This window comes from Pseudoliparis swirei, chromosome 15 (assembly GCF_029220125.1).
Source record: "Pseudoliparis swirei isolate HS2019 ecotype Mariana Trench chromosome 15, NWPU_hadal_v1, whole genome shotgun sequence".
NCBI classification, from domain to species: domain Eukaryota; kingdom Metazoa; phylum Chordata; class Actinopteri; order Perciformes; family Liparidae; genus Pseudoliparis; species Pseudoliparis swirei.
Window position 1 is genome coordinate 18,840,741 of NC_079402.1, and position 27,207 is coordinate 18,867,947.

Sequence of the window (27,207 nt, forward strand, 5' to 3'; positions counted from 1 at the left end):
AGCTGGCAGAGGGGAGGGGATTATATGGTCTGGTGGTTCAAATATCAATTTCAATGTGTGCAATTTTGGAGGGGAAAAAATGCTAATGTGACTCAAAAAAAGACGTCAAAGGGGCATTTAATTTAAGTTTCCCCACAGCACAGTTGGAAGTTCCTGGATGCTATATTGATTTCACAGCACATATTCTCCTGTTTTCTATACTCCTTCCTCTTATGGTGATGGCCACTGATGCCTTTCTAGCTGCCGAACACTCAGACCGGCCTATAGCCTGGTACAAAGCTGTTTACAGTCGGGTTTATACTTGATAGGGGATTTCTGCCAGCAGCCAGCCCTATTTCCCGGCCATAATTAGGCCACCCACATTCACAGTCATGTGCCTCTCAGATGGTGACTCTGTACGATTGTGGGACCTTCCACACTGAGAACATGTACTTATTCATAAAAAAGAAAACCAAAAACTGAAAACAATGGAGTTGAATAAATAACCAGAAACACTTTTGACATAAAAGTATTTTTTTGTATTTGTATGTTTCATTTCCTGCTGTGTCCTATTATGGATATTAATCTATTTCTCACATAATTTAAAACAGCACTTGTTGTCTTCAGTACTGAATTAGAAAAAGACACGAAGCTATAATAGTGTTTGTTCTTCAGATATTCTCTGCCGTGCTTATCTCTGGTTCACACACAGTGCGAGGTGATATCTTTACATTTCCCTCATTACTTTGCAAGCCGGGAAAATAATCCTCCTTATCCTAAGAACATAAACCAAAAGGACTTCGGTTTACATTGCGTGCGAGAAAGTTATGTAATTTTGATGTGTTTGGCGTCGCGTGCAAGAGGACAAGTACGGGGGAGTGTACGACACTAGTGAGACTCTGATTGGTCCGATCGGGTGACGTCACATGTCTGACAGCGCCACGGGCCAATGAGAGTCCTTGCTTTGCCTCCCACCCCCTCCGCCTTGTTGGCTGCAGAGAGGAGCTTTTTTTTCCTTTTTTTTTCTTCAGCACGGAGAAACCGTGCCGTTATGTCCGACGGGCTGCGGGGTTGTAACAGTTTGTTTAACTGTAAAAACCCGGATCAAAACGCAAATGTATTGAGGTTTCTCTCTCGTCGTCCCGGTAAAGGACACGTTTAGGGTCGGGCTTTGTTGAAAAGCACCCGGAACTCTGAAGTTTTACCGAAGTTGCAGCGAGAAGAGGACCCGTCGGATTCGCCCCGTGGACTCGGTATGTTCCGTCAATCTCGCTCTCGGAGCCAGTAAAGGTTAATATACAAAAAAAGTACTAATGTCAGAATATGTGCTCGTGTTATGTCTCTACGTGTTTTCTTTCTTCAAGGTTAAACTTAAGTTAACTTCTAGCTTTGCGTCGACTTGCATACCATTTTTTCTTTTTCTTTTATATTCTTATCTGCCATGTTCTTTGGACTACTTACCCTAATTAAACGTCGTGTTTATTTTGTATCAAACCTCTCAGGAATGCCACACGTTTTCTTTTCCACACGTTTTGCAAACTTACCAAAAGAGGTTTCTGTGTATTTATGTAACTATTAACGTTATGAAGTGAAGCTACGGTTAGCAGTCGCATGCTATCTGAATGGCACTGAGGTTGACCCACAGTGTCAGAGCCTGTTGAATGTACCAGCTAATCACTAATTGAGTTTCCATCCACACATCCTTTGATATTATGAGAGTCGTGTTGTACCCAGGGGAATATTTTCATCAGGAGTTAATGGGTCCATTAACTATTCAATTCGGAAATTAATTAATAAAAGGCAATAATGGTGTATTTCATCATCTACATTGCAAATGCATGCACGTAATCCGCCACCCACTTTCTATTAGCATAGTAGAGTTGAAAAGTAAGTTCATGAATACACATTTTTAATTGTGTGTGTGTATAGGCAGTAAATCAGTCAAGCCCACATATTAAGTAGACTGTATTTTTATTTTTTAGATAAATTCCGCCCGAGCAGTATAACATCCACAAAGGCTCTTCTTCTGCACAATCATCGCCGTCTTATTTAGCAGGTTTCAGTGTACATCCGAGCGTGACTCGTGCTGCACTTGTCTTATGTAATGTGTTTTTCGAATGACCTCTGTTCTCATCTTACAGGTCTGGATAGCATTCCCGAGACTGCAGCTGCAGGCCATCTTCTGATGGGCGCACACTGCGAGGCAACTCACCGGGAGAACGCCAAATCATCCGAACGAGACAGGAACTGTGAAAGAATGAAGACGAGCTAGTTAGTGTGCCTTTCAAAGAAACGCAGGAGGTTTTCTTGGAAGTATACACACCGATGTTTAGCTGGACTAAAAACACAAATCAGAGAAACCTGAAGTGTAAATTTGCTTTTTGATTCTGCAAAAGGGGCACCTTTACACATAAGTGATCAATATGAGTGCTGAAGGCTATCAGTACAGAGCCCTTTATGACTACAAGAAGGAGAGGGAGGAGGACATCAACCTGCATGTGGGGGATATACTGTTGGTAAGCAAAGGAGCACTGGTGGCACTTGGGTACACCGATGGCCTGGAACAGAGGCCAGATGAGATTGGCTGGCTTCCAGGCATCAATGAAACCACTCAGGAAAAGGGAGACTTCCCCGGGACATACGTTGAGTTCATTGGGAAGAAGAAGATCTCTCCCCCCACGCCCAAGCCGAGACCCCTCAGACCCTTACCTGAAGCTTCGGGATGCTTCAGGGCGGACTCGGACCCGGAGCAAGGTGAGCTTCACGCCACTCGACAGAAATGTCGAATAATCTTGACAATTATTTTCTTGATTAGTGGTTTGATTTATAAAATGTGAGCAAATAGAATGATTAAACTATCATTGTTGCTCTAATAAAAAGTAATCGGGTGCAGACATTTATTATTATTATTTGTCTCCAGCTGTTATTGATCAATCTGGGGGGTTTAAAAAACAAAACAATCTTTTAGAGCCAAGATAATTTGTTTTTTGCGGGCTTGTTATACTTTTTCTAAATGAAAGATGCAAAGGAAGCATTCAAACTCTCCAGGGACTACTTTTGAAACATGCGTGGTAGTGGGATGCAACACTGGAGCCGGTAAAAACTACAGGATGTGAACTCCTTAATGGCAAATCTAAGATACAGTGTTCACTTTTGCTTTAATTTGTCACGTTTCAGCTTCAAGCTTGTAACGATTAGCTGTAACTTTTGAGCAAAATAACTTTTTTGACTGTAATGAGAAGTCATCTTTCCTGAAGATCAACATATTATCATGAAGGATACAGGAAAGAAGCAGCTGTGCCTAACAGATGTGAAAATAAAACATTCAAATGGTTGAATACGTTTTCCTTTTGCAAGGTCCCCTCACTTGTTTTTACCTGCAACTTTCAGCCGTTATTAACGCCACAACAAATTCATGGTTGAATGAAAACGTCAACAACTCGCAGATTTTGTTTCGGTGTGAGAAAGATGCTGATTGTGCAGAACAGTTGCGGTCTCTGGCAACAAGTGGCTCTGTGCCCTGAGCTGTACAGCTGCACTGGATGTGAACCAACTCGGTCCCAGAGGACAATGCTGGCATTTATCCAGGGTATCGTACACCAGAGCCCATCGGGCCAGCCACATGCTACCAGTGGTCATCTGTGTTCCTCCGCAAAGGGAACCAGCGTTGAGAAAGATGATTAGATCACGACATACTGGTGATTAAGGCAAATTGGCCTAAAGGCCTTTGGGGAACAGTTAGGATAGCTCCATCAAAACCAGAAAAAAATTGCACCATCCCACATCCTCAAAACTATCTTGTTTACTTGTTTCAAGTAGCAAGATCACATCGGCTGAAAAACATTACTGCTCCTAAAGCTACAATGCCTCCCTTTGCCATGCCCTTTTACATGAATTAAACTTTTTACAGTTCTGAGGCGAGCAGTGTAACACATTTTAACAAACGCAAATACATGAGATCCATCTTTTATCCACTCTGTGTGAGATGGAAAACAAGTCCTAAGCCGGCCAGTTCCTTTGGGAGCTAGATAATGAGCTACAAGTGGTTTTTTATGTGGCATCTCGAAATAATAAAAGTAGTGCCTCGTTGTACTTGGAGTATATCGTTGTTGTTTTTTATAGCAAGTAAGATGTATTTAGCATGGGTTGCTCAATTTCTACAATGTTCAAGATGGCAGAGTACAACAAAAAAAATCCCCCTTTGGAAATCTGAATCAATTTAACCGCTCAAAGCCGCAACTTCGAACTGCAATTAAAACTTGCATCTTTTTAAAGACACTGCGGCTTGCACCAATGTGCGCTCGAGGCCTTCTGCTCACCTAAAGAGCAGCTGTAGCTGCCAGGTTTCTAGTTTCTGCCCGTTGTGGTGCGATTGTGAAATTCTTTGCAGTGGTTTGCTGGGGCGAGCGAGGAGCTGCATGAAGGGGGCATGTGTTGAATGGCTGTGTTGTGGTTGAGTGGCAGCGCTGAGCCCGGAGCGAGTGTGAATGTAGCACCGAGGAGAAGAAAAGTCTCTGTGTGTGTGTGTGTGTGTGTGTGAGAGAGACTTCTTTTTCCCCTCCCTTCTCCTTTTTTTTTTCTTCCACTTCCCCTCCTTTTTATTTTTATTTTTAAAAAATGTTTTGATAGTTCCTACAGTCAACTGGCAGGGGGGAACAGAGGTGGAGCACGGAGGGGCCTCTCCTCTCTGAGCCACGGGGGTTGATATGAGTGCAGCAGATGTGGAGAGGGAGAAAAAGAAGAGGACTGGGCTGGGAAACTATTCTGCCTCATTCCAGCTCTCAGCCCTTTTTTTTTTTTCCCCTTCTTTTTTTAAACATTAACGTGTTGCTCCCTTTCTGGGCCTCTCGGTTGAGAGGATATGCGTGTGTTCGGGCCCGCCAAGAGAAAGGAACTCGTGAGATTAAAACCCAGAGAACCAAGCCCACCCCCCCTAAAAGCCCCATTCTTCTTATTTGATTGCATACAGAGAAATAGAAACATATCTATTTAAAAAAAGATGTTTAGAGCCGCTTTTGTTTGATCAAAGACAGAAATGAAAAGATTGAAGCTGATCTCTTACTCAATCTGGGTGGTGAGGTTCAGTGACCATGTCGGATGTATTTAGACCGCCAAGACGATGTCGCGACGTGGTCAACAATGTTCTCCGTTCGTAATTGTTATCTTGCGTGAACATCCTTCCAAATGTTGGAGATGAAGGTGTGAATAACGAATTGTTGCTCTGCGTGCTCTCGCAAGCTTTGGCCTCGCATGCTCGGTCTTGTTCAAGAAAATATTTGACGCCATCAGGCTTCATCTTCGTCTGAGGCTTATCACGTTTTCAGTTTCCATGCATCAGTACAGTACCAACAAAAAAACACATTTGCATTTCATATATTTACAAACTATATGAGGCATTTGGGTTGAAGGAGGAGTTGAGCATTTTGAAAGAGCACCCGATACAACGGAGACAGTTGCTAGGAGAGGATTGCGTCACAAGAGATTTATATCATGTATTTTTTAGTTATCCTTCTAACAGCGATGTTGATTATCGTCATTTCACAACATACGTTTGGTGTGAGATTGGTACAAACACACATTTACTACTAAGGGTGCCACGATTTAGGTTCACAAACCAAACGGCGCTCAGACAACTGATTTTGGGTGATTCCAGTGTTTTCACGGTGCATTCAGGGGTACCTTGCAAACTCTGAGAAATACAGTTATACAGCAACCTCCTGCCATCTAGTGGATCCACTTTTGTTGTTGTTTTTGAACAGTTTGTTCCCAATTTGACTGGTGTAAGGAATTGATTTACACTACCGTTCAAAAGTTTGGGGTCATCCAGACAATTTTGTGTCATCCATGAAAACTCACTTTTATTTATCAAATGAATTGAAAATTGAATAGAAAATATTGTCAAGACATTGACAAGGTTAGAAATAATGATTAATATTTGAAGTATTAATTTTGTTCTTCAAACTTCAAGCTCAAAGGAAGGCCAGTTGTATAGCTTATATCACCAGCATAACTGTTTTCAGCTGTGCTAACATAATTGCACAAGGGTTTTCTAATCAGACATTAGTCTTCTAAGGCGATTAGCAAACACAATGTACCATTAGAACACTGGAGTGATAGTTGATGGAAATGGGCCTCTATACACCTATGGAGATATTTCATTAGAAACCAGACACTTCCACCTAGAATAGTCATTTACCACATTAACAATGTATAGTGTGTATTTTTGATTAATGTTATCTTTATTGAAAAAACAGTGCTTTTCTTTGAAAAATAAAGACATTTCTAAGTGACCCCAAACTTTTGAACGGTAGTGTATTTTGGCTACGTCAAAGTCTAAAAATGACACGTGGCCGTCGGTGCGGGAAAAACATTTTAAAATCCAGAATCCAATCCTGGATTTGGAGAATCGCGACGCCCCTGACTTACTACCACACACACGCACTTCCTTTCCAGGCAGGACGGTCGCGTGTCGCCTTAATCCATCCGAGTCACAGGAAGCATGAACGGTGTTTTAATAATGAACTTTTATTCGCTCCGATGTTTTCGCCGCGGGGCTTTAAGGCAGCTGGGCCCAGGAATGTGTTGGCGCTTCGTTTGGTGGAGGGCTGCATGGCGCAGACTGCATGGTCGACTGATCCGTAGCTTTGTGATGAATCGGTATTGTGCTAAATGCTGATTGCAGTAACTTGGTGCACAATGCATCTGGACAATAGGAACAGGACCCCAGCAGTTGCTGTTTTACACCGTCGCTGCTAATTTAGGTTTATTTTACTTTTTTTTTTATTAGTGTACTAGAATCACCAGGTTATGTTTATTCCTGCTGCGGTGTACAATGTGACTATTCTGTCAAACATTTGTGTTGCTTAACATTCGCTTGCCAGCGCGAGGAGCGGTAGCGGCAATCTTACCGCCTGCGGCCGCCAGGCTGGAACAGGATTTAATATATCTTTGGCTTGTGGTGGTTTCTGACATTGGATTGTGTCACAGAGAGGATTGTTCGCCAACTGTTGTGTGTTTAACTCGCAGAGTACGAGCTGTTGCTTTCTTCTTCTTCTGTGGTTGTCGCTATGACAACACACACTCATCCTTCTCTTGTGATTCTACACATTGTTACATTGCTTTTTTGTCCGACCACCAGTCCAAAACTCAAAGATATTTAGTTAACTATCACAAGACTATGACAAAAAGGTCAATCTTCCCATGTGACAAGCTCGATCCAAAGAATGTTTGCCGCTAATGCTTGAAATTAACTTTGAAAGTGGTTGACTAATCAATTATTTTTCTCTCCCTGAAATCCCCCTCACAAAACATGATATAACATGGAATATTTATCCGAATTAAAACGTAAATTACCTCTGCCGAACTAGTTTGAGCGAGCATCGCTTAGAGAATTGTGAAAAGAATAATGACACCCTCTCAACTGCTGTAATTATACCATTTATTTATTTTTGTATACGTGTTGCTGTTCTGGGATGTTACGGTGAAAAGATAAGTAATGCAATTTCAGGGCTCAATAAAAAAATAAAAAAATCTACCTTGCAATTATATTTCGCTCCAAACTGCGTCCGTGGAGGGAACCTCGACTTACCTGATTGTGTGCAGAGACTGAAGTGGCAAATCTTCTTTACGACAGTCGGAGCATGTATGCTTGCAGGATTAAGGGGGGGGGGGGGGGGGTAGAGATAGACTCGAACAAGTGGTGCAACAAGAGATAAGAGAAGCACAAAGTCGAGGGGACCAGAAAAAGGCATTCCAAATATGTCCTGTATTTGACGGGGAGGGAGCCAAAGTGGACGAGCTCGTGCTGCGGAGGTGCGGCGTTACATAATTGCTCCGACGAGATAGATGGCCTCATTATTTTGGACCGGGGCACCTGCAGTATTTCTCCTCGTTGGGGTCGTAATGCAGGGCAGAACTATTAGAACTAGAAGCTCTTGCTTTCCTAAAGGGCCTCCTTGTATACCTCTAAATATGCAGTTCCACACCCCTTTAGTGTGGAGAGTTATTGTTCCCATCAAACAACACTTGTAGCCTACGTACTTAATAACAAAACCACATTTAATGTGACTTTTACTTCTTTTTTTTTAATGTTGTAAGTGAAAGCATCTCATCATTGCAAACAATGACATGTAAGCATATCTCATTGTTATGGGACCGAATAGCAGGAACATAGACAGTGGTCTGAGTGGATCTCTTTGAAGGGACCTGACGCTATGAATTTAACTGTAAAAGTTGTTGACATTTTCATTAACTTCATTGTGAATGTGGTCCAGGTCTCTTGAGACGGTACTTCAGGCATTGTGTGTGTGTCCTCTGTCAGAAGTAGTTGCTGAGTACACGTGTTGCTATGTGGCCTGAGATGACTCTAATTCAGTCGATTGCAAATCAGGAAACTGGTAATGTGCGTCGGTGTTCCTTGATAGTCTGCGCTTTACAGGGTTAATTGTCAGGCTGTAGCAACAGTCTCCTCATTGGCTGTTGCTAAGCTGATGCACTGCATCTTCCACCCTGCAGGAGGAGACATTGCCTGCCCTTTTAAGATATATATGTTGTACAAAGCTTGTATCAGACTTTGACAAAACCTATAAGCGTGTTAAAGCATGTTTTGAGCGCCGATTAGAAATGGGTTAGTGAAAAATTCTCTCCTTTTTTTTGTGTGCACGTGGTCTGAGTCACGCTTTACATCAGCTGCACCCTTTTTCATGAAGTCTACCCAGCAGACAAATCCACTTTTATCCTGCACTGTGTGACACACTCTCCCGGGCTATTGGCTTTCACTGGCGGGGCTCGCCCAGACGAGAAGAAACGGTGAAACCTGAAAACGCCGGTTACTTGAGTGGACCCTCTAAATTTATCCGACGTGTGTGCTATCTTTAGTGCGTCGGCGGTGCCCCACGCCTGTCCTGCCCACAGTCTGCAGTCTGTTCGCTTCAGACATACCGTTTCAGCCGGGGAGATTGTCCCCCCCACACACACACACACACACACACACACACGCCACAGCACCAGTGGCAGCTGCGTCGACTGCCTCGACTTGCGGTTGACTAACTGACTGACTGGCGGGAGGCCTTTTGGGATATCATGAGAAGGTCTGCCAAAAAAAGGCAAGCTTGTAGAGACGTGTCCAGGGGGGCCCCGTCTCCTCGCGCTCCTTTCCCCCCCGAGTCGCCACATAAAAACCCACGAGGTTGAGAAATTCACGATCAGCTGTTCCAAACAAAGCAAAGCAACACGGATGCATTGTGGGGCGACTATTGCAGTATTAGTTTGTTCAGTGCATTGATGACACCGACGGGTATTCTAACTTTCACACACACAGGTATGTAAGTTGGAGTAACATCAGCTGTACCTGTTTGCCCGGCAGCAGCAAAAGCTACCCGGTTATTGCCATCGTCATTATGGCTTAAATTAACTTTTGCAAATGTTTCCGAGCTATTCATGTGTTCGTTTGGGCATGTTCGCCGCTTGAGACCGCGCCGCGGCCACCTCGGACATCAACGCCGATGCCTCGCAACATTTCTGCCATGTTTTGTCCGCCACTTGATCCGGTTCCATCGGTGCCATAACTAACACGTCGTTGACAGTACCGAGAAGCGCGTCTATCTTCAGACCCGTGTCACTCGGAGGACAATGGCAGATGGAGTAAATAAATAAACACACGCAAAAAAACACGTTGGGCCTTTTTGCTTAGGGATTATCACATACTGTCGAGACATCACGGTGGATGTCTTTTAAACCTTCTGTTGAATAATGTGCTCTTTAATCCTTCCAGGTGTGTTTTTTTAATGGGGTTTACCATATTTAAACCCTCTTATAAAGACTTGTGTGTGTGATTAAATTTCACGTTGTGAATTGAGTTTCTCAGAAAAAGATTGGCTGTCGATCGGCCGGCGTGTTGGATGTCGTGTCTGGGAGAAAGGTTGCACGTCCAAGGTGTGCGATGGCAGCACTGCGTGTCTTGATCTCTATTTAGGGAAACTGGTGTTCCATCTCCGAGTTCACTGCTTCTGAGAAACGCCCCCACACCCCACCCTCCCACCCCGCTTTGTGGTTCCAGTAATGTCTTCCAGATGACCAGTTGTCCTACATGCAGTTTTGTGTGTGTGCGCCGTGGTTCGAGGGACTTTGGGAATCCAGTTTCTTCACACGCAACATGCCAGCCTGTGTGCCGCGCTGGCCAAAGAGGATGTGGATTTGGATGAAGCGGGTTCATTATTTGCTTGATTGAACACTCTGCGGTGGGAGAGGGTAACTCCTTTGGTAATGAGCAGCGTGCACGCATCCAGTGGATGTGCCCGATTTTTCAAATAAATCGTATTAATTTTTTTCGGTCGAAAGGAAGAAAAATACGCTCACTAGAAAGGGTTCCATTCATAGTTTGTCGAGCATTTTGAAACTGCAGACTCTGTGTGGAACAGTCGAGCCTTTGAGAAAAGTGCCCTTTCAAAATACGCCTTTGCAAATCCAAATAAAACCCGTGCCAACCCCTTCATCCTTTCATGTCCACACCTGGGTGCAAAGTTCTGAAGTCAAAATTTGGAAAATAAAACCCTGAGACCTGGCTTACCTCATATCACCGGGTATTTGCTTATTTCCACCAAACCCTAACTTCAGTGCTCAGCACCTCCCGTTCCTGAATCGGTCTGTTGTAAATATTCACTTTGTACTTTTTGAAGGCGGTCCTCGCGTACCTGCTTCCTGTCTTCACATTCTGAGTTGTTTGGAAAGACGTGCACCTAATCGGCCTTTGTTGGTTCAGATGAATTTCTGCCCTCGCTGCATTAAATGTAAACATTCATCTCAACTTCGAATGACTAGCAGACTATTTTCTTGGTGTCTGGGCCACATTAAATCTCCTTTTTGTTTGCTTTAATTCTGTCCCCCCCCTATTGACACTGACATTAATTAAAAATAAAACTGTGTGTCACCACTGTCTTGTCGCAGACAGAAATGGGCCAAACTGCATTTTTTTTTAATCAAAGGAGAGCAAGACATCTACACCCAGTGCTCACGTAACACATTCACACTACACGTTGAAACATTACAGCATCATATTGCATCAGACGGATGGAGAACAGACAACAGAACTTCAGTCAGTCGCTCAGCCAGATCAGCCTGATAGTAACAGCTTCATACATCACATCATCAGTGAATCAAAGGTGTGGACCTCCTGTCTAGTCGTGTTTTTTAATAATTGTTGCTTTTTTTTTTTGCCGATAATTATTATTTTTTTTTTGGGGGGGTTGGTGTGCATTTCTCTCTTTCTCTTTGACATTTTATAGAAGAAAGAATGAAAAAATCAGTCTAAAATAATCCGAAGATTGAGCCTGACTGCTTGTAACTACTTTGTTCAATGAAATCTGATAACACTTGGCATTACACCTGAAATGACAAGCACCGTGTACGCTTTAAAAAAAAAATCAGTTTGTTTGACAATCGTTTGTTATTCCCTGCAGGCTTCTGTCTGCTGGACTTGACGGAGCAGTTTTCCCTCCCCGAGACCAGTCCACCCATGCTGGCCAGACTGCTGGAAGCTATTGAGAGGAAAGGTGAGCTTGACCGAGGAAACTCTCGCCGTGACGTGCGACTTGCACAGAACTACACGAACCGAATGGTCCAATACAAGTACTGACTGACTTTCTTTGCAGGTCTGGAAAATCCCACTTTGTATCGGACTTTTACTGCCGGTGGTGGACTTGAAATCAGACAGTATTTTGATTGTGGTGAGTAGTTATTTTCTGTATCACTCTGTGTGAGGGTATTATGAGTGGGAGGAAGACACGTGCTAAAAAGAGGAAGTCTCGCATAGAAAAATAATAACCGACGAAAGTGTTGTGGACGAACAGAGATAAAAGTGACCGGGATAGAAGAGCGTGCGTGCGTATAGACAGTCTGTCATAAAGAAAGGATTTCTGAAGGCTCTATTGCGATCATGCATGATACCGTTTTTGCAGAGTTTAAGTCTGGAGTTTTAGTTTTCTAACGTATCTTGTTCTGTGCTCCAGACCCTCCCTTACCAGACCTGGATCCGGTGGAACTCCCCATCCTGTGCGACGGTCTGCGCAGGTACCTGCAGGATCTTCCCCAGCCCGTCATCCCCACTGCAATACATGCTCAGATGGTCCACACTGCCAAAGGTGAGACCAGATGGCCCGACCACAGAGGCACCGATCACTTCCTGACTGCACAGGGAAACAGAAGTGCTGACGTATTGCACCCTCTGCAAATGAACATCCAGTACTTTGAGCACACAACCGCAAAGACCTGTTCAGGACTGATTGGCCCTCAAAGGAGTCTTTAAAAATGTCACTTTATTTGCTTTTTTATTTTTAAACCACGAAGTGTAAACCCATAAAATAGGTAATTAGTGTATCTTGTCACTCCCTTTGAGTGTTTTGCCACTTATCTTGCTTTGTCTGTTGCAAGCGCAGACCCACTCCTCCGACCGCACGCACTGTTCTGCCGCGCTGCATTCTCTCGCTGTCACACGGCCAGAAACAGGATATCTGCGGTTAATAGGGACTAAAACAAGCCTGAGTTTATCTGTCGCATCTCCGAGCAGCCAATCACCTGCCAGTGTACCGTACGCTCATCGTCAACCACACAATCTCGCTGCAGTTTCATAACCCAACTGCACGTAATGTGCTATTTTCCATCCATCCCTCGATTTCTATTTTTTAGAATGGAAACCGTTTTCATTTCACGCTCATCTGTGACTCCGACGCGATCGGTTTTTTTCACATCTGTCTCGCTGACCTCTCGGCCTCATCTGTTTCAACAGAGGCGGTGAATCCTGAGGAATGTGCCCAGCTACTACGCCGCGTCGGCAGCTCCCCGAGCCTGCCGCCCCAATACTGGCTAACCCTCCACTGTCTGCTGAGGCATTTCTCCAGAGTGTGCCAAAACGGCTCCAAGAACCTGCTCAGTGCCAGAGCCCTGGGCGAGATCTTCAGCCCGGTGCTCTTCAGACAGCAGGCCACCGGGTGGGTGTCACATTTAGGCTCACACGTGTACACACAGTCGGAGCGCGGCCTGTCGGGCACTCGTGGGTTTCAGCTGCACACGATTTATATAGGTTGCAGCTTTTGTACTTACCAGCTGTGCTGCGCTGAATTACCATCAGATTGAAGGCCGCACAGACTTTCACCTGGGCTGTAAAGCACACACTTTATCTAACTTTTTTCCCTCTTTTTCTCTTGCCCCTCCCCACAGTTGTGAAGCCAGCTCGGACGCTCACATCAAGATCATTGAAGTTCTGGTGACCAGTGAATGGAGCGAAAGTCAGGCCGCTCCAGGTATTCAACAACCTTAATTTGGACTCTTCCACAAAGTTTGAAACGCTGTTGTCGGGACATTGTTTGTGTCATAACGTAGCGAGCGTTTCTTTGCCGCTGTTTGACATGCAGCATGTATTAGTGGGTGCGGAGCTCGGTTGTATGTTCTGCAGGGGCTCAGACACTGCAGAACAAGAACCGAACGCCCTCAGACCTGAACTATTAATAGCTTGAAGAAAGATGTTGAGACTTGCAACTGCTGCAGTTGTAGAGGGCCGTGGAGTACACGGCGGCGGTAGCAGGCTGACATTGTAGGGCGAGTTGACTCTTCGGGTCAGTGTTTTGAGAGAAAAACATCCCCTGATTATCTTCGTTGCAGTGGGACAATGTCCAGAAAAGTTTACCTGCAGAGAAAGTTTCTTGTTTTTTTTTAGCTTGCAAATAACCTTTGTTAGAAATAAATATTGCATTCATTTTTTTTAAAAAGTTTACAAAATGGTTTCCATGAGAATTTGTTGGAGACAAAGTGCAACTCTTTTGTTTCGTCTCTTCTTCTTTTCTGCTGAGCGCGATGAATGCGGTCGCCGGGGGAAGTTCCATTTGAAACACAAGCGTGTAGGTGTGAGAGCACAAAGTTGATCAAATCTTCTGAGCAAATCTGGTTTTCTTCTTTAGGACATTCTTCCTTTTTTTTCCACGCGTGATGTTCTTAAGTTGGTAATATGTCAAACACGAGAGAGCTGCACGCAGTCTGGCTTCGTGTCCGGTGCAGTGGCGGTCCGCCGTAGATGAAGCTCGTCTGGTGGCTTGTGCGAGTGCAGAGCGCTGCGTGGCACGGTTGTGTTTTCACAGCGCTAGTTAAAAGCCCGGTCGTTGGCTGGCCCTGGACCGGCTGCGGCTGTTTAAACATTTTATTACCTGTTAGGTCTATTTATAATGTTCCTGTGCATGGGCCACTCAGCTGTCAGTAATTTGCACCTGCGGGAGCACTTTGGCACTCGGACGGACGGACGGATTGAAGGGCGGCCAGGCCGGCGGGCTGGACACAAACCCTGAAAGACTTTTTTTTTTAGTTCATTTTACACACAGACGCACACACAGTTCTATAAACACAGGACCCAGTCAAACGGACAACACAGTTCAAGTGTGCCGAGCTGGTTTCAGTCACCTGTCTTCCACAGATACCAACTGGAGAAGAGAGGAAGAATAGCCTACTTGGTTAATACACGTGTACATTTGGTACATGTTAATGACCTGTGTGTGTGTGTGTGTGTGTGCGTGTGTGTGTGCACACACAAGTGTCTGCGTGCCTCCTCCCAGTTACTGCGTGCCTATTTTAAGTAAGCGACAAAAGGCCCACTTAGATTTGGTTGGCTGGAAAGTCGGCCTGCTCCACAGAGCGCTTCTTGTTAAGTGAGGGCTGCTTCTAGTTTCTAGGGCCACTCTGCCCCCCCCCCACCCCCCCCCACCCTCTCCCCACACCGCCCACCTCCTACCCCCCACCCTGTCCTCCCTGTGCCTGGATCTCCACATGTCCTCCCTGCCTCAAAGTGCCCAGCTCAGCAAATATTTGAAACTTTGCAAGTTAATCATAAGACTGAACTCCCCCTGCCTCCTCCTTTACAAACAGAGCGAGGGAGGGAGGGAAGGAGAGAGGGAGGGAGGGAGGGAGTGACCAACCAACGAGAGAGAGATGCATGCATAACTGGCACGAGTGGCTGCTTTCAGCACAGGCAGCACTGACACCAGGGGAGCTACCGCTAATCATTAACTATCTGCCTCCATGTGAGCAAGAGAGAGAGAGCGAGAGAGAGAGACTCAGCCCTTTACCACACTCGCAGCAGGAGCTCACTGTCAGCTTGACAAGTCGCATGTTGCACCTGCCTCACGCCGAGCGGATTAACTGGATTTCTTTAAGAAGCCCGTAAAGCTGTTACCGTTTCTTCTTTTTTTTTTTTAAGAATAAAACAAAATTCAAAAAGTCGCCCATCAACTATGAAATGGAGCTTTACTGGAGGATTTGAAAGTATCTCTGTTGGATTAAATTCACCGTTTGGGAATAACAGAGACGCGACGAAGAAGAAAGCGTCGATTCCGCAAAACATGCACAGTTTGCAACGTAAGTTTGATGTTCTGCATCTTTTCCTTTTTTTTGCGTTTTTAAATTGTCGTTACGAAAGCGGAGCGTTGTGTTTTCTACTGCTTCAGTCTCCAGGTTGTTGTTTTTTATAGCAAAATGAAGAATAAGACACAAATGCCGGAGCCTACAGAAAGACCAGAACAAGAATAATAGGTTTTTTGTTTCCCTCAAGCCTCCAGTCATAGATGCCAGCAAACAGTTTGGCCCTGGGCTGCTGCGAACGCCGTATATATTTTAGTCTCGCAGACTGCAAATAAAACTGTGCTTTGCTCTAAGGCAAGTTTTAAGAGTTCTATAAAGATTTTAATGACCGACTTAATATTCCAACAGGAATGTGTATCAACACGTTGGAGAACTGCGAGTTTGTTTTAAGTCGATAAGTATTTTTACCTCACGGATAATAATAATTTTCATATGCTGGAGTTCCTTTGCAGTTCTTAAAGAACGGAGCATTTAGCTCACAGACTTTGACATTCAAACCTTTTTGTACACACTCTGATTTGTTGTTAATTTGCTCAGTTTCATCAATTCCTAAATCGAGCACGTGTGTCAACGTCAACTGTTGCCGAGGTGGGCCGCCGCCGTCCCACTCGAATCCTTTCCGCCGCACCAAGAACCGGCTCTATTTTAATTGCACTCAGGAAATCAAGCGAGTTACCTCCGTGTCGCGTCCCGGGTGTCGCGCTGTGGGGATTACAGGCGTATTTTGGAGCTCTGGGTGCCGCTGACCGGACCAGGCATTCTAATGTAGCTGCGTACGTGCTGCTGCAGCAGAGCTGGCTTTGTCCGAGTGCCAGCAGTGGGCCGGACTAAAGCTCCGCACGACACGCGCCGAGAGGAGGGGCTGAGCAACCTGCAGGGGAGGGAGAGCAGCCCAGCTCCACAGAGAGGGAGAGGATGACAGAGGGGAAGCATGGAGACAGGCTGCGCGTCCTCTTTTTCTTTCTTCTCCCTCTGCTCTGCTCGCGGAGACGCACGGCTGCCGTTGAGATGGACGCCTGCTAGGACGTGACATCAGATGCCGCAGAGAGAATGTTTTGTTTTCCCCGCTGAGCCGCGGCGTTGTTGAGAATCGAAGCCGAGAGGGAACAAGGTAATGGACTTTCGGAATGACCTCATCGCTCTGAGGGAATGAAAGATGCAGGAGTGGTTGGTGACAAACCCCCCCTTGTGATTGGCTGTGGGAAGTGATGTAACACGTTACTGAGCAGGTTGCGCCTATGGCTGTTGGAGTAGATGTCGAGGTGGTTGTGTATGGAACTTTTGAGTTTTTGTTCCTCTGCAAAGATATTTTGCGGTCGATCAAAAGACGCAAGCTGTACGTCTGTAGACGTGTGTCTGTGGAGAAGCGCCCGTTCGGATCTGGATGGTCCACATATTTGGGGGTTGAGAATCCGAAGCGTCTCGTGAAATCCGAAGAGGAGATGCGATGCGATCGGAAAGCGAAGGTGCCGAGAAGTGCAGCGGAAACGCGGCGCCGCGGTTGAGACGGGTCGGCTGCATTTTTTTTTTTTGCACGGGTCTTCGAGCTTCTTGTGCGTTTCCTGCCACGCAGCGCCGGTGGCCGTCTGGCAAGTGCACGGCGCCTGCGGCCTCAATGAGCCGAGTCCTGCGAGGTCCATTGTAGCAGAAAGGCCGCTTATGCAGAGGGAGTGAACAAAGGCAGCGCCGATTTGTGGGTTAAAAATAGCCCCGCCACCCTTTGCTCTGCTCCAGCTCGCGTCACCGTGGAGCCGGCGGCTTTGTGAGCGGCCACTGCAGATTTCGATCGCCGTCATAAAATATTACATCACATGAAAACTCCTAAAGATACAATGCATCTGACCCTTAGTGCCTCCTTAAAGCTGCATGGGGGGGAAAGGAGCTCCAACAGTCTGGTTTCTTAGAGGTGATGTTTATTATCTCACAGAATCTGGTTATTTAGGTCTAAAGCTGGATATTTGCTTCAGGTCTCATGGTTGCATTGCTACAAACATTTTTTTATAATAAACCATCTTGTTACAATCCGTAATAATGCTGACTCATTCATTTATTTCTGCATGAAAATCTGTATATTCCGCCACAGAGAAATCTCCTTTTCCTGAATGAAATTCATTCTCCCTGACTCATGCCTCATCTCCCCTCCCACCGCCTCGCTGTTGCCGCCTCTCTGCCGGAGAGGGGCGGCAATTTTTCATCCCTATTTAATCAATGGGGAGAAGAAAAAGAAAAAAAAGAAAAGAGAGCGAGAGAGAGCCACAGAGCGCGTGCGTGATTCACAGCATCTGCAGAATGCCGCTTTTAAAGCGAATGTCGTGGATCTCAAATGTGGCCGTCGGTTGTTGTTGGGGTTTTTTTTCCGCCACTTTAAAGCAAATGAATGTGTTCGCTGCAGGTCAAGAGCCCCGTTAACGGCGTCGCAACGAGCGCCAGGAAATCAATCGTTCCATTCAAGTCGAGAAGCCGTTTAATGTGAACGTTGGCTCAAGCGGGCTCCGTTTTTTAAATTTACATTCTGTATTCGCTCCTCTTCCCCCCCCTTCACAGCTCTACCTCCAAAGCCACCCAAGCCCACCACGCCTGTGACTAACAACGGTATGAACAACAACATGGCGCTGCAAGACGCCGAATGGTACTGGGGAGACATCTCCAGGGAGGAGGTCAACGAGAAACTGAGGGACACTGCGGACGGTACTTTCTTGGTGCGGGACGCCTCCACGAAGATGCACGGAGACTACACTCTGACTCTGAGGTGAGTTTTAAAAATCCCTTCCCCCTTATCGACCGTCTCTTTTTTTTTTTCCATTCATGGAAGATAGCTTAACCGGTGTTGCTTTTTAAAATATTTTTTTTAATGTCCACAGGAAAGGAGGAAACAACAAGCTCATCAAGATATTCCATCGGGATGGGAAATACGGCTTCTCAGACCCACTGACCTTCAGCTCCGTTGTTGAGCTCATCAACCACTATCGCAACGAGTCACTGGCTCAGTACAACCCCAAGCTCGACGTCAAGCTGCTGTACCCGGTCTCCAAGCATCAGCAGGTAGGACCTCCGCCTGCCGCCTCCACGAGCGAGGCGAGCGTTGCTTAAGTTCGAGCAGAGTCACCGCAACTTGTTGTCCTTTTTTGTTCCTTTTCTTAGGACCAGGTGGTGAAAGAAGACAACATAGAGGCCGTGGGGAGGAAGCTGTGCGAGTACCACCAGCAGTACCAGGAGAAGAACAAAGAGTACGACCGCCTGTATGAAGAATACACCAGAACTTCACAAGTGAGTACCGTCCGGAACCTTCCCCGCCATGTTTTGCACGCCGCTCACTCGCATACCGTGCCTCTGCTTCCAGGAAATCCAAATGAAGAGGACGGCCATCGAGGCGTTTAATGAAACCATAAAGATATTTGAGGAGCAGTGCCAAACACAAGAGCGGTACAGCAAGGAGTACATCGAGAAGTTCAGGAGAGAAGGCAACGACAAGGAGATCCAGAGGTAGGAACACGCCACACGTTGCCATATCCCTTGATAATGATAATAAATAATACGTTGAATCGTGTTTAAAGAAAACGTCATTGTTAATTTCAGGATTATGGGCAATTACGAGAAATTGAAGTCCCGGATTAGTGAAATCGTAGACAGCAAACGCCGACTGGAGGAAGATCTGAAGAAACAGGCGGCCGACTACCGAGAGATCGACAAGCGGATGAACAGCATCAAGCCCGACCTCATCCAGGTCCGCAAGACCAGAGACCAGTACCTCATGTGAGTGCTCCTGAACACGTCGAGCTTCCCTCCGGAGGAAGTCCAATTGGATGTGTCCCGGTTTTCTAATGTTCCCTCTCCCGCAGGTGGTTGACCCAGAAGGGAGTCCGACAGAAGAAGCTCAACGAGTGGCTGGGAATCAAGAACGAGAACACGGAAGAGTGAGCACCCGTTTTTATAATTTGACCCGATGAGATGTCCGAGGGAAGGACAAAAAAGAAAAGAGAACTCACGCGCGTTGCTTTTTGTTTCTTCCAGTCAATATTCTATGGTGGACGACGACGAAGACCTTCCTCACCACGACGAGCGGGCCTGGAAACTGGGCAACATCAACCGGCTACAGGCGGAGGCTCTCCTCCAGGGCAAGAGAGACGGAACATTCCTGGTTCGAGACAGCAGCAAAGCGGGATGCTACGCCTGCAGCGTTGTGTACGTATCTCATCGAGAGGATCGCGAAGGCGATGTCGTCCGTAGTTATTTGGGATGAAAGTCGGGGCCGTCCTCCAAAGTTAGTCTTTTTAGGTCAAGTTTCTTTTGTCAATGGGATTTTTTTGAATGTAAGATTGAAGTCGGGGCGTCTTCCTCTGGTTCCAATTTGGTCGTCAAAAGATCCCTCAGACATAAAAGAGGGACATCCTCTAAAGTTAGTCTTTTTAGGTCAAAATGTTTCTTTTGTCAATGGGATTTTTTCTGTTTGTGGAAATGCAAAGACATTTAATACTAAATCGACTTGTATATGTTATATCAACCAGTCTAAGACTCCTATTATCTTCAGATTACAAACCAATGGCTATCCCATTGAGTGATCTCTTGTATGAACTGAAGGCATGTTTTAATGTACAGCTGGGCTCTGGACACTCGTTCTCAGATTGATTGTTGGTAGTATTTTAGAAACGTGGTTTTCTCTAAAGAAGCACGAGGGCCAGACTGTGACGGTTCTCTCCTCTCGTTGCAGCGTGGACGGTGAGGTGAAGCACTGCGTCATCAACAAGACCCCCTCGGGTTTCGGCTTCGCCGAGCCGTACAACCTGTACAGCTCCTTGAAAGAACTCGTACTTCACTACCAGCACACGTCTCTGGTCCAGCACAATGACTCTCTGAATGTGACGCTCGCGTACCCGGTGTACACCCAGCAGAGGCGGTGAGGACCCCGGCTGTTTTCCACACGGACACAAAAGAAGAAGAAAAAAAGGCCTCGCGACGAGTTGGAGTTACGTTGTCCTCGGACCCTATGATTTATAACGCAGACACACACAGACACACACAAAGAGGAGGAGGGCTCCGTTTGCCCGACTTGAGATTTGAACTGGGAGGAGAAGGACGCAGTAAAAGCCTGAAGCGTTTTCAGTGACTTTGCCCGAGCCCGAGGCGAGTCTGAATGTAGATGTATTTCTTCTCTCTCGCTTTATTTTTGTCGGCGCAGAGAATCCAGGCGGAAAAGTGCTGAACTCTGCCGCCGCCGAGGAGGAGGAGGAGGAGGACGTTCGAGGCCTTTTTCCCCCCCCCAACGGTGCTTGACCTTTTTCAAAGCTTTACGAGCCGGGAGCGTCGAATCGCAACAGATATAAACTCTTCAAATGGATCTGTTCTCACCGGCCACACCGCTGTTTCCCCCGCCCCCTCTTTTTGTTTCTTTCCCCTCATCTTTGTGCGTCTGTGTTTCTGCACAAGTGTGTGTGTGTGAGTGAGTGTGTGTGTGTGTGTGTGTGAGTGTGTGTGTCCATGTGACCAAAACCCATAGAATCAGGTAAATGTGTGATGTCGGGGCAGGCTGTGTAACACATTTGCTTGTGTTGACTGTTCAGTAGCAGACCATGGATCAGCTGATAAATGTAGCAAAATGGCACTTTCTAAAACAAAGTTGTAATTTTTTTCTTTTTTTCTTTTGGAAAAAGACTCGTATGGACTTTTATGCGAAGAGCAGAGGGGACGAGACCTCCGCATCCTGCCTTCATACTGTTGAGCATTATAGTGCAGACGTGAACTTGGTCTTTACTGTGGGCGGGTGAAACTATGAATGGACTTAACTATTTCATGGTCATATGTGAAAATGTGCAAAGTCATGAATCAAAGTGCACCATACCAAAAAGGATCCGTTCCTCTTTAGTTATATTCTGATCTGCTATGCAATTCTTTCTCTTATTTCTTCAGAATTGTGTTTTATTGTTTCAGTTGCAAAACCCACGATATAAGCTTGTTTTATTGCTTGAAAAGTATCTTTTCCTGTGCAAATATCCAAATGGATATTTTGAGTCAAAATGCCAAGATACAGTTAAAAAAAAAGAAGAAGAAAAAAAAAGAAAAATAATAATGAAAAAAAAATGCTTATTATTATTTTTTTTAAGATGATAATAATAGCAACATACACTTTATTATAAATTACTTTAACAACTGGTGTAACGATGGAAAAGATGAGTTTTTTTTGGGCTTCAGACTAAAGTTCCTCTCAGGCAGAGCCTTCTGAGTACGAGCTCTCTCACTCAGTGGGCGAGACGATGGGATTGGACAACCCACGCGTAGCCATCACCACGACAACCACAGGTATAGATTTATTTTGTTATAAAATATATATGTTCCCACACGAGAATATATCAAAAGCAAGACCGGATATTGTTGTTAAAAGGATCGGCATACATTGTCCACTTAGTATTTTTCTGTATCAGAAAATCACTGTGTTTACATAAGTGGATCGGCTCATTTCAGATGGTCTTTAATTTCATATTTTTTCAACGAGGACAAAAATGTCACCGCACTCAACTTAATTTTCTCCCCCCCACATCTTTTATTCTCTTCTTTTATTCTTTTTTTCTTTTTCAGTTACGGTACGCATGTAATAATTAATCGAACGTTTCTTTTTTTTATTTAATTTTTTAAAATGAAGCCACCAGAACTACCAATGTATCACTCTTGTTAAGTCTAACCCTTGTGAACACTCAAAATCACTCGAATGACGGCGTCTGCCATTAATAATAATAATAATATATATATTTTGCGATCATAGATCAGCCTGTCGAAACATCACTGAGATATATTTTTACTCCCGCCGTAAAAAAAATGTAATCGTGCTCGGCGCAGCCGTCGAGTGAAACTGTTGAAGATATCTTCGTGAAACAAATTAGTTGTAAAACAATTAGACTCTTAATTCTCTCCATCTTTTTTTGGGAAAAAGGAAACGTACCGACAGCGAAGCTCAAAAAGAGACGGGCGTGAGGAGATTTGTCAGCGTAGAAACATTTGATCATTTTTAGCTGAGTTCATATTATTCCTTGAACAAGCTTCCAAAATGTATTATTTGTTATGTATGTGAGCAGATTACTCATCCAGGATCGGTTCTCCCAAAGCCGTCGCCAAGGATGCTCGATCTGGCATATATAAGATCTATTTTATTATCTACCGCCCCAACAACTCTTTATTATTGTCAGAAATTGCACCATTATTTTTTCTTTGCCCCAAGTCTGGGTTGTATGGTTATTTTAGGTGTTTTATTTTATTATTTTAATTATTTTTTTATTATTATTTGAAGCTCATCTTTTTGTGGGTGTCCCAGACATAATGATTAGATTGAGATTTACCAGTGTTTCCCAAGTTATGCTTCAAATCTGTATTGGGCTTTGTTAAAAAGGAAATAAAAACACTTCTTTTTAAGAAACTTGTTTATGTCTTGTTATTGAAGTTCATGCAAATAAGTGTTTTTTTAACTCAACATGCTATACTATGACTCTCATGACACACGACGATACTGTGTTTTCTTCTTTATGACGTATACTGTGACTTCTAAGTCAATGTATTATACTTTGACCTTTTGGAAACTTTGGAAAAGTATGTATATATATGTGTATGTATGCATATATATATATGTAGATATATAATATATATATATGTATACATTAACTTTTTTTTTACATGCTAGACTGACTACTGCTTTTTACGAGTTTAAAAGAAATTACCTTCTAACTGCATACTATACTATGACTACTTTACTATGACTTTTCATGACGTGCTATTTTATAAATGTTTACAACATACTGTGACTTCTTTCAACATGTTATAAAATAATAAATCTAAAATAAAAAAAGCAAAGTTTACACTTTTTATACACTATCCAAAAAAAACATTTTCATTTCCATTATTAATTAAATTCTTAAATGTAAGATGGCCTATTTATATGTATATATGTATGTATATACAGGTATATATATATATACACTACCGTTCAAAAGTTTGGGGTCATCCAGACAATTTTGTGTCTTCCATGAAAACTCACTTAATTATCAAATGAATTGAAAATTGAATAGAAAATATAGTCAAGACATTGACAAGGTTAGAAATAATGATTAATATTTGAAGTATTAATTTTGTTCTTCAAACTTCAAGCTCAAAGGAAGGCCAGTTGTATAGCTTATATCACCAGCATAACTGTTTTCAGCTGTGCTAACATAATTGCACAAGGGTTTTCTAATCAGACAGTCTTCTAAGGCGATTAGCAAACACAATGTACCATTAGAACACTGGAGTGATAGTTGATGGAAATGGGCCTCTATACACCTATGGAGATATTTCATTAGAAACCAGACGTTTCCACCTAGAATAGTCATTTACCACATTAACAATGTATAGTGTGTATTTTTGATTCATGTTATCTTTATTGAAAAAACAGTGTTTTTCTTTGAAAAATAAAGACATTTCCAAGTGACCCCAAACTTTTGAACGGTAGTGTATACATATATATATATATATACATATACATATATATAATGTATATATATATTATATATATATATATATAATATATATGTATATATATATAATATATTGTATATATATATATGTATATATTATATATGTATGTATATATATATAATTTATATTATATTATATATATATATATATATTATTTTATTGTATATATTGTAAACATGCTTGATGCTGCAACAAAGACATTTCCTCCTGGGGACGAATAAAGTATACCTTATCTTATCTTAACTATACTACGACTTTAGGACTTTTTACGACCTACCATACTGTGACTTCTTTCGACATGATATATATATATATATATATATATATATATCTATATATATAACAAACTAACAAACACTCCTGTGCTTCCTCTCCGAAGCCTAAAAAAGTGAATCCGATTGTACTGAAGTCTATGAGGACAAAGAGGTAAACGTGAGTTTAGTTTCACGTCTCCTTCAACACGTCTTGATATTCATCTCGTAAACTAGAGTCCTCGACCTTGCGGTCGATGGGATCCGTTTACACCCTGCATTAAATGTGTTTTGGGTTATGTAATTGCCATCCCGTCGTGCTCGCCCACATAGAAGTACAGAGGGGGAGGCTTTGCATGCAGACCGCTCCCAGCCCCCGGGCCCCCGTGAGCAGCGGGTCACATGAAAGTCTCCCTCAAGGTCAAGTGTGTGGGCCCCTCTGCGCCTCCACGGCAGCGCTTGGAGGCAGATGTTTCCCTTCAGATCCCAAAAAGATTTCAACATGGACACCGGAGACGCATATTAAAGGTTATCTATACATGATTTATATATACGCAGATGTAATCTGGAAACGGGACTCATTTTAATGCATGGTGAAAGAAAGTGTGTATTAGTCTTGTTTTTGCATTTCAAGCGACTTCCTTCTCCCGGCCTCTTCGATTACATCACAGCTCATTCCGTTAAACTTCCGATGCCTGCATGCTGGAGAGCATCGGGGTTTCTAACTGTCGTACAAAACCAGTTTTTTTGAATGACAGCTGGAAGCCGTGATGTTGTTAAGCCGTGAACTCTGTGAACATGGCCGCCATTCCAGATCAGAACACAAGCAGATCACGATGTGACCAATGTCTTCCCGCGCCAGGTTTTAAAAACTTTATTTAGTGGAAAGTTTATATTTGCCAGCTATGAATAGCTTTATAAGTTTAATTTGACACTCATTTAAAAAAAAAAATGTATTAAACTATTAATAGTCGTATAAATCAGTTAACATTAACTCCAGCTAACGCAATTATGCATCAGTAAAAAGTCATGCAATAAAGAATAGTCTATAAATACGTGTATTTGTACACTGTGGTGTTGCTACTTTTACTTTAGTAAAGGAACCGCATACTTACACAACTGCTCCGGATGCATTGCGGCCACTTAGTTGGGGCAAATAAAGAAAATCTAAGTATTAAATGAGGTTATAGAAATGAACTTTCAGATCTTCTGTATGTTTTGCACAAATGGAAGAAATGACAATAAAGATAACTTTTGACTTTGACTTTTAATCAGACAATACAATTATCAGAGGAAAATTTATTGACAAATTTCTACTTTTTCTGTTCTAAAATACACCAAATCAAATATATTTCAATCCCATTTCAAGGTAATTATATAAAATACAACAAGCAGATACTATATTGTCATGTAATTTTTACGTAACGAGCAATTACTGTAATTTTTAATGCTCGAAAGTACCGATCTGAGACGTGTGTTAATATGAGGGGCCTGTTTTCTGAGAACCGCGCTTGTGATTTAATGCAAAATATTAAGATGTAAAGGATGTTGCTTGTGTTTAAACCAACAAATACAGCAAGCAAGTCTGTGGTTTTGCTTGAAAGTGACGAATAGCATTTCCACTGGGTTAATGGAGCAATACAACTTATGCAAGGGTAAAATAAATAACCACATCAGCTCTGGACTTGTTCCTGTGAAAGTTGATTCTCAGCGTGGATCAATAAATAACACGTAGCATAACCACCGCCATCAATATTTCCAAAAAGCAGAGCATTATCATGCGAGTGCAAGTGGCACTTTAATCGACGCGCTGTCATCACAGGATACTTTACAGTTAAGAGTATAGGTGGTGATTTCACGGCTCCTATAACTGTGATTAATGGTCAAAATCTGCAGGGAGTATTTAAAAACAGGGGTTTTGTAATAGTTTAGAGTTTAAATTAGGACAGAGCCAACGAGTCGAGATATTTAATGTGAATCATACATGGAACTGAGAGGGTGAGTCGTCTTATATAAGCCAGCTTGCTTTTAAGCATTTACAGTGAAATACCGTTATTTCTTTTTCCAGCCAAAAAGTCAGATATCGTACTGAAAATTCACATTATGGTGAATCTACTTTTGACCTTTGACCTAAAAGCAGACGTCTTTCCTCTTTTAGCTCAGATCCAATGAGTGTAATGTAGTCGGACCAGTTAGAGAGCTGTAAAGGATGAGGTATGAAGATAAGGCAACAGGTTGAGACGGCTTATCTTTAAAAAATAAGAGAAAAGCCCTGATAGAGGCAGCGAGGCTCTGGCAATGTACAGCACCCGGTTAATGTTTGACAGATATATCTGAAGTATTGATGAGCACCTCTCAGAAAGAGATCTCAGGGATGTAATTGGGGAACAAAGTCCGTCAATCGTTGCCCAACCAAATATTGACATGGTCGGTTAGTCATTTTGTATCTGACATATTTTAGCTATAGGCTGAATGAAACGCCCTGGAGCTATCTAAGGGAATTATTTATAAAACAATTCTTGAGAGTTATAAATGTAATTAAAAACGTATTAATATGGAAGATGTATGTGGTAGTATATATAAATATATTTTGTTTTTTATTTTGTTTATTGTTGTTTTGTTGTTGTTGTTATTTTGATTTCAATTCAGGATAGGAATTTATAAGCATTTTTTGCTTCTACCTATACCTTTTCAGTCTTTCTCTTTTGTATATTATATAGGATAATATTGTATTGTATTTGATTTGATTGACTGAATAAAATACAAACAAACAAACAAACAAGTCTCTTTGTGACAGCCGTGATGATACGTCTCAAAAAGCAGGAACAATCGAGAACAATAACTCTTTCATTGAGGAGGGTGTCGGCCTCAATGCGGACGTTTGATTCGCACACCAGCACATTGAGACGTGAAGCTAAAAAAAGTTCCGTTGTCGATCGCTTTTCAGATAAGATGCAATCAATCAAAACCTGTTTTATTTTTCATTTTTTTAAAGCTGACATGTTCCAGGAAGCAGGTTCACTGAGAGTTACAGATAACTTCGATGAGTGACGAATCGGGGCCCGCCTTAAAAATATGGGACGCGGGC

At 43.3% G+C, this 27,207-nt stretch overlaps 1 protein-coding gene across 3 annotated transcripts; it reads left to right on the forward strand.

The window, feature by feature from the left end:
• The first annotated feature begins 1,011 nt into the window (after positions 1–1,011).
• On the forward strand, positions 1,012–22,781 carry pik3r1 (phosphoinositide-3-kinase, regulatory subunit 1 (alpha)). Of its 3 annotated transcripts, XM_056432354.1 has the most exons (15): positions 1,012–1,232; positions 2,121–2,733; positions 11,436–11,528; positions 11,628–11,702; positions 11,985–12,116; positions 12,761–12,962; positions 13,192–13,274; positions 17,920–18,124; positions 18,237–18,417; positions 18,517–18,642; positions 18,716–18,858; positions 18,952–19,128; positions 19,215–19,289; positions 19,387–19,557; positions 20,084–22,781. In XM_056432354.1, exons 2-15 carry the CDS (start codon positions 2,403–2,405, stop codon positions 20,271–20,273), a joined length of 2,184 nt encoding a protein of 727 aa, XP_056288329.1. In that variant the 5' UTR covers positions 1,012–1,232; positions 2,121–2,402; the 3' UTR covers positions 20,274–22,781. The 3 variants fall into 3 exon arrangements, with proteins under 3 accessions (XP_056288329.1, XP_056288330.1, XP_056288331.1); XM_056432355.1 differs by lacking the exons at positions 1,012–1,232; positions 2,121–2,733; positions 11,436–11,528; ... (2 more) ...; positions 12,761–12,962; positions 13,192–13,274 and adding an exon at positions 15,040–15,372; XM_056432356.1 differs by lacking the exons at positions 1,012–1,232; positions 2,121–2,733; positions 11,436–11,528; ... (2 more) ...; positions 12,761–12,962; positions 13,192–13,274 and adding an exon at positions 15,414–16,486.
• The last annotated feature ends 4,426 nt before the right edge of the window (positions 22,782–27,207 follow it).

Coding starts and splice junctions, on each gene's coding strand:
- pik3r1 (XM_056432354.1), top strand. CDS start 2,403: ATGAGTGCTGAAGGCTATCAGTACAGAGCCCTTTATGACTACAAGAAG. Junction 13,275..17,919: donor CGAAAGTCAGGCCGCTCCAG/GTATTCAACAAC, acceptor CCCCCTTCACAG/CTCTACCTCCAAAGCCACCC. Junction 18,643..18,715: donor AATACACCAGAACTTCACAA/GTGAGTACCGTC, acceptor CTCTGCTTCCAG/GAAATCCAAATGAAGAGGAC.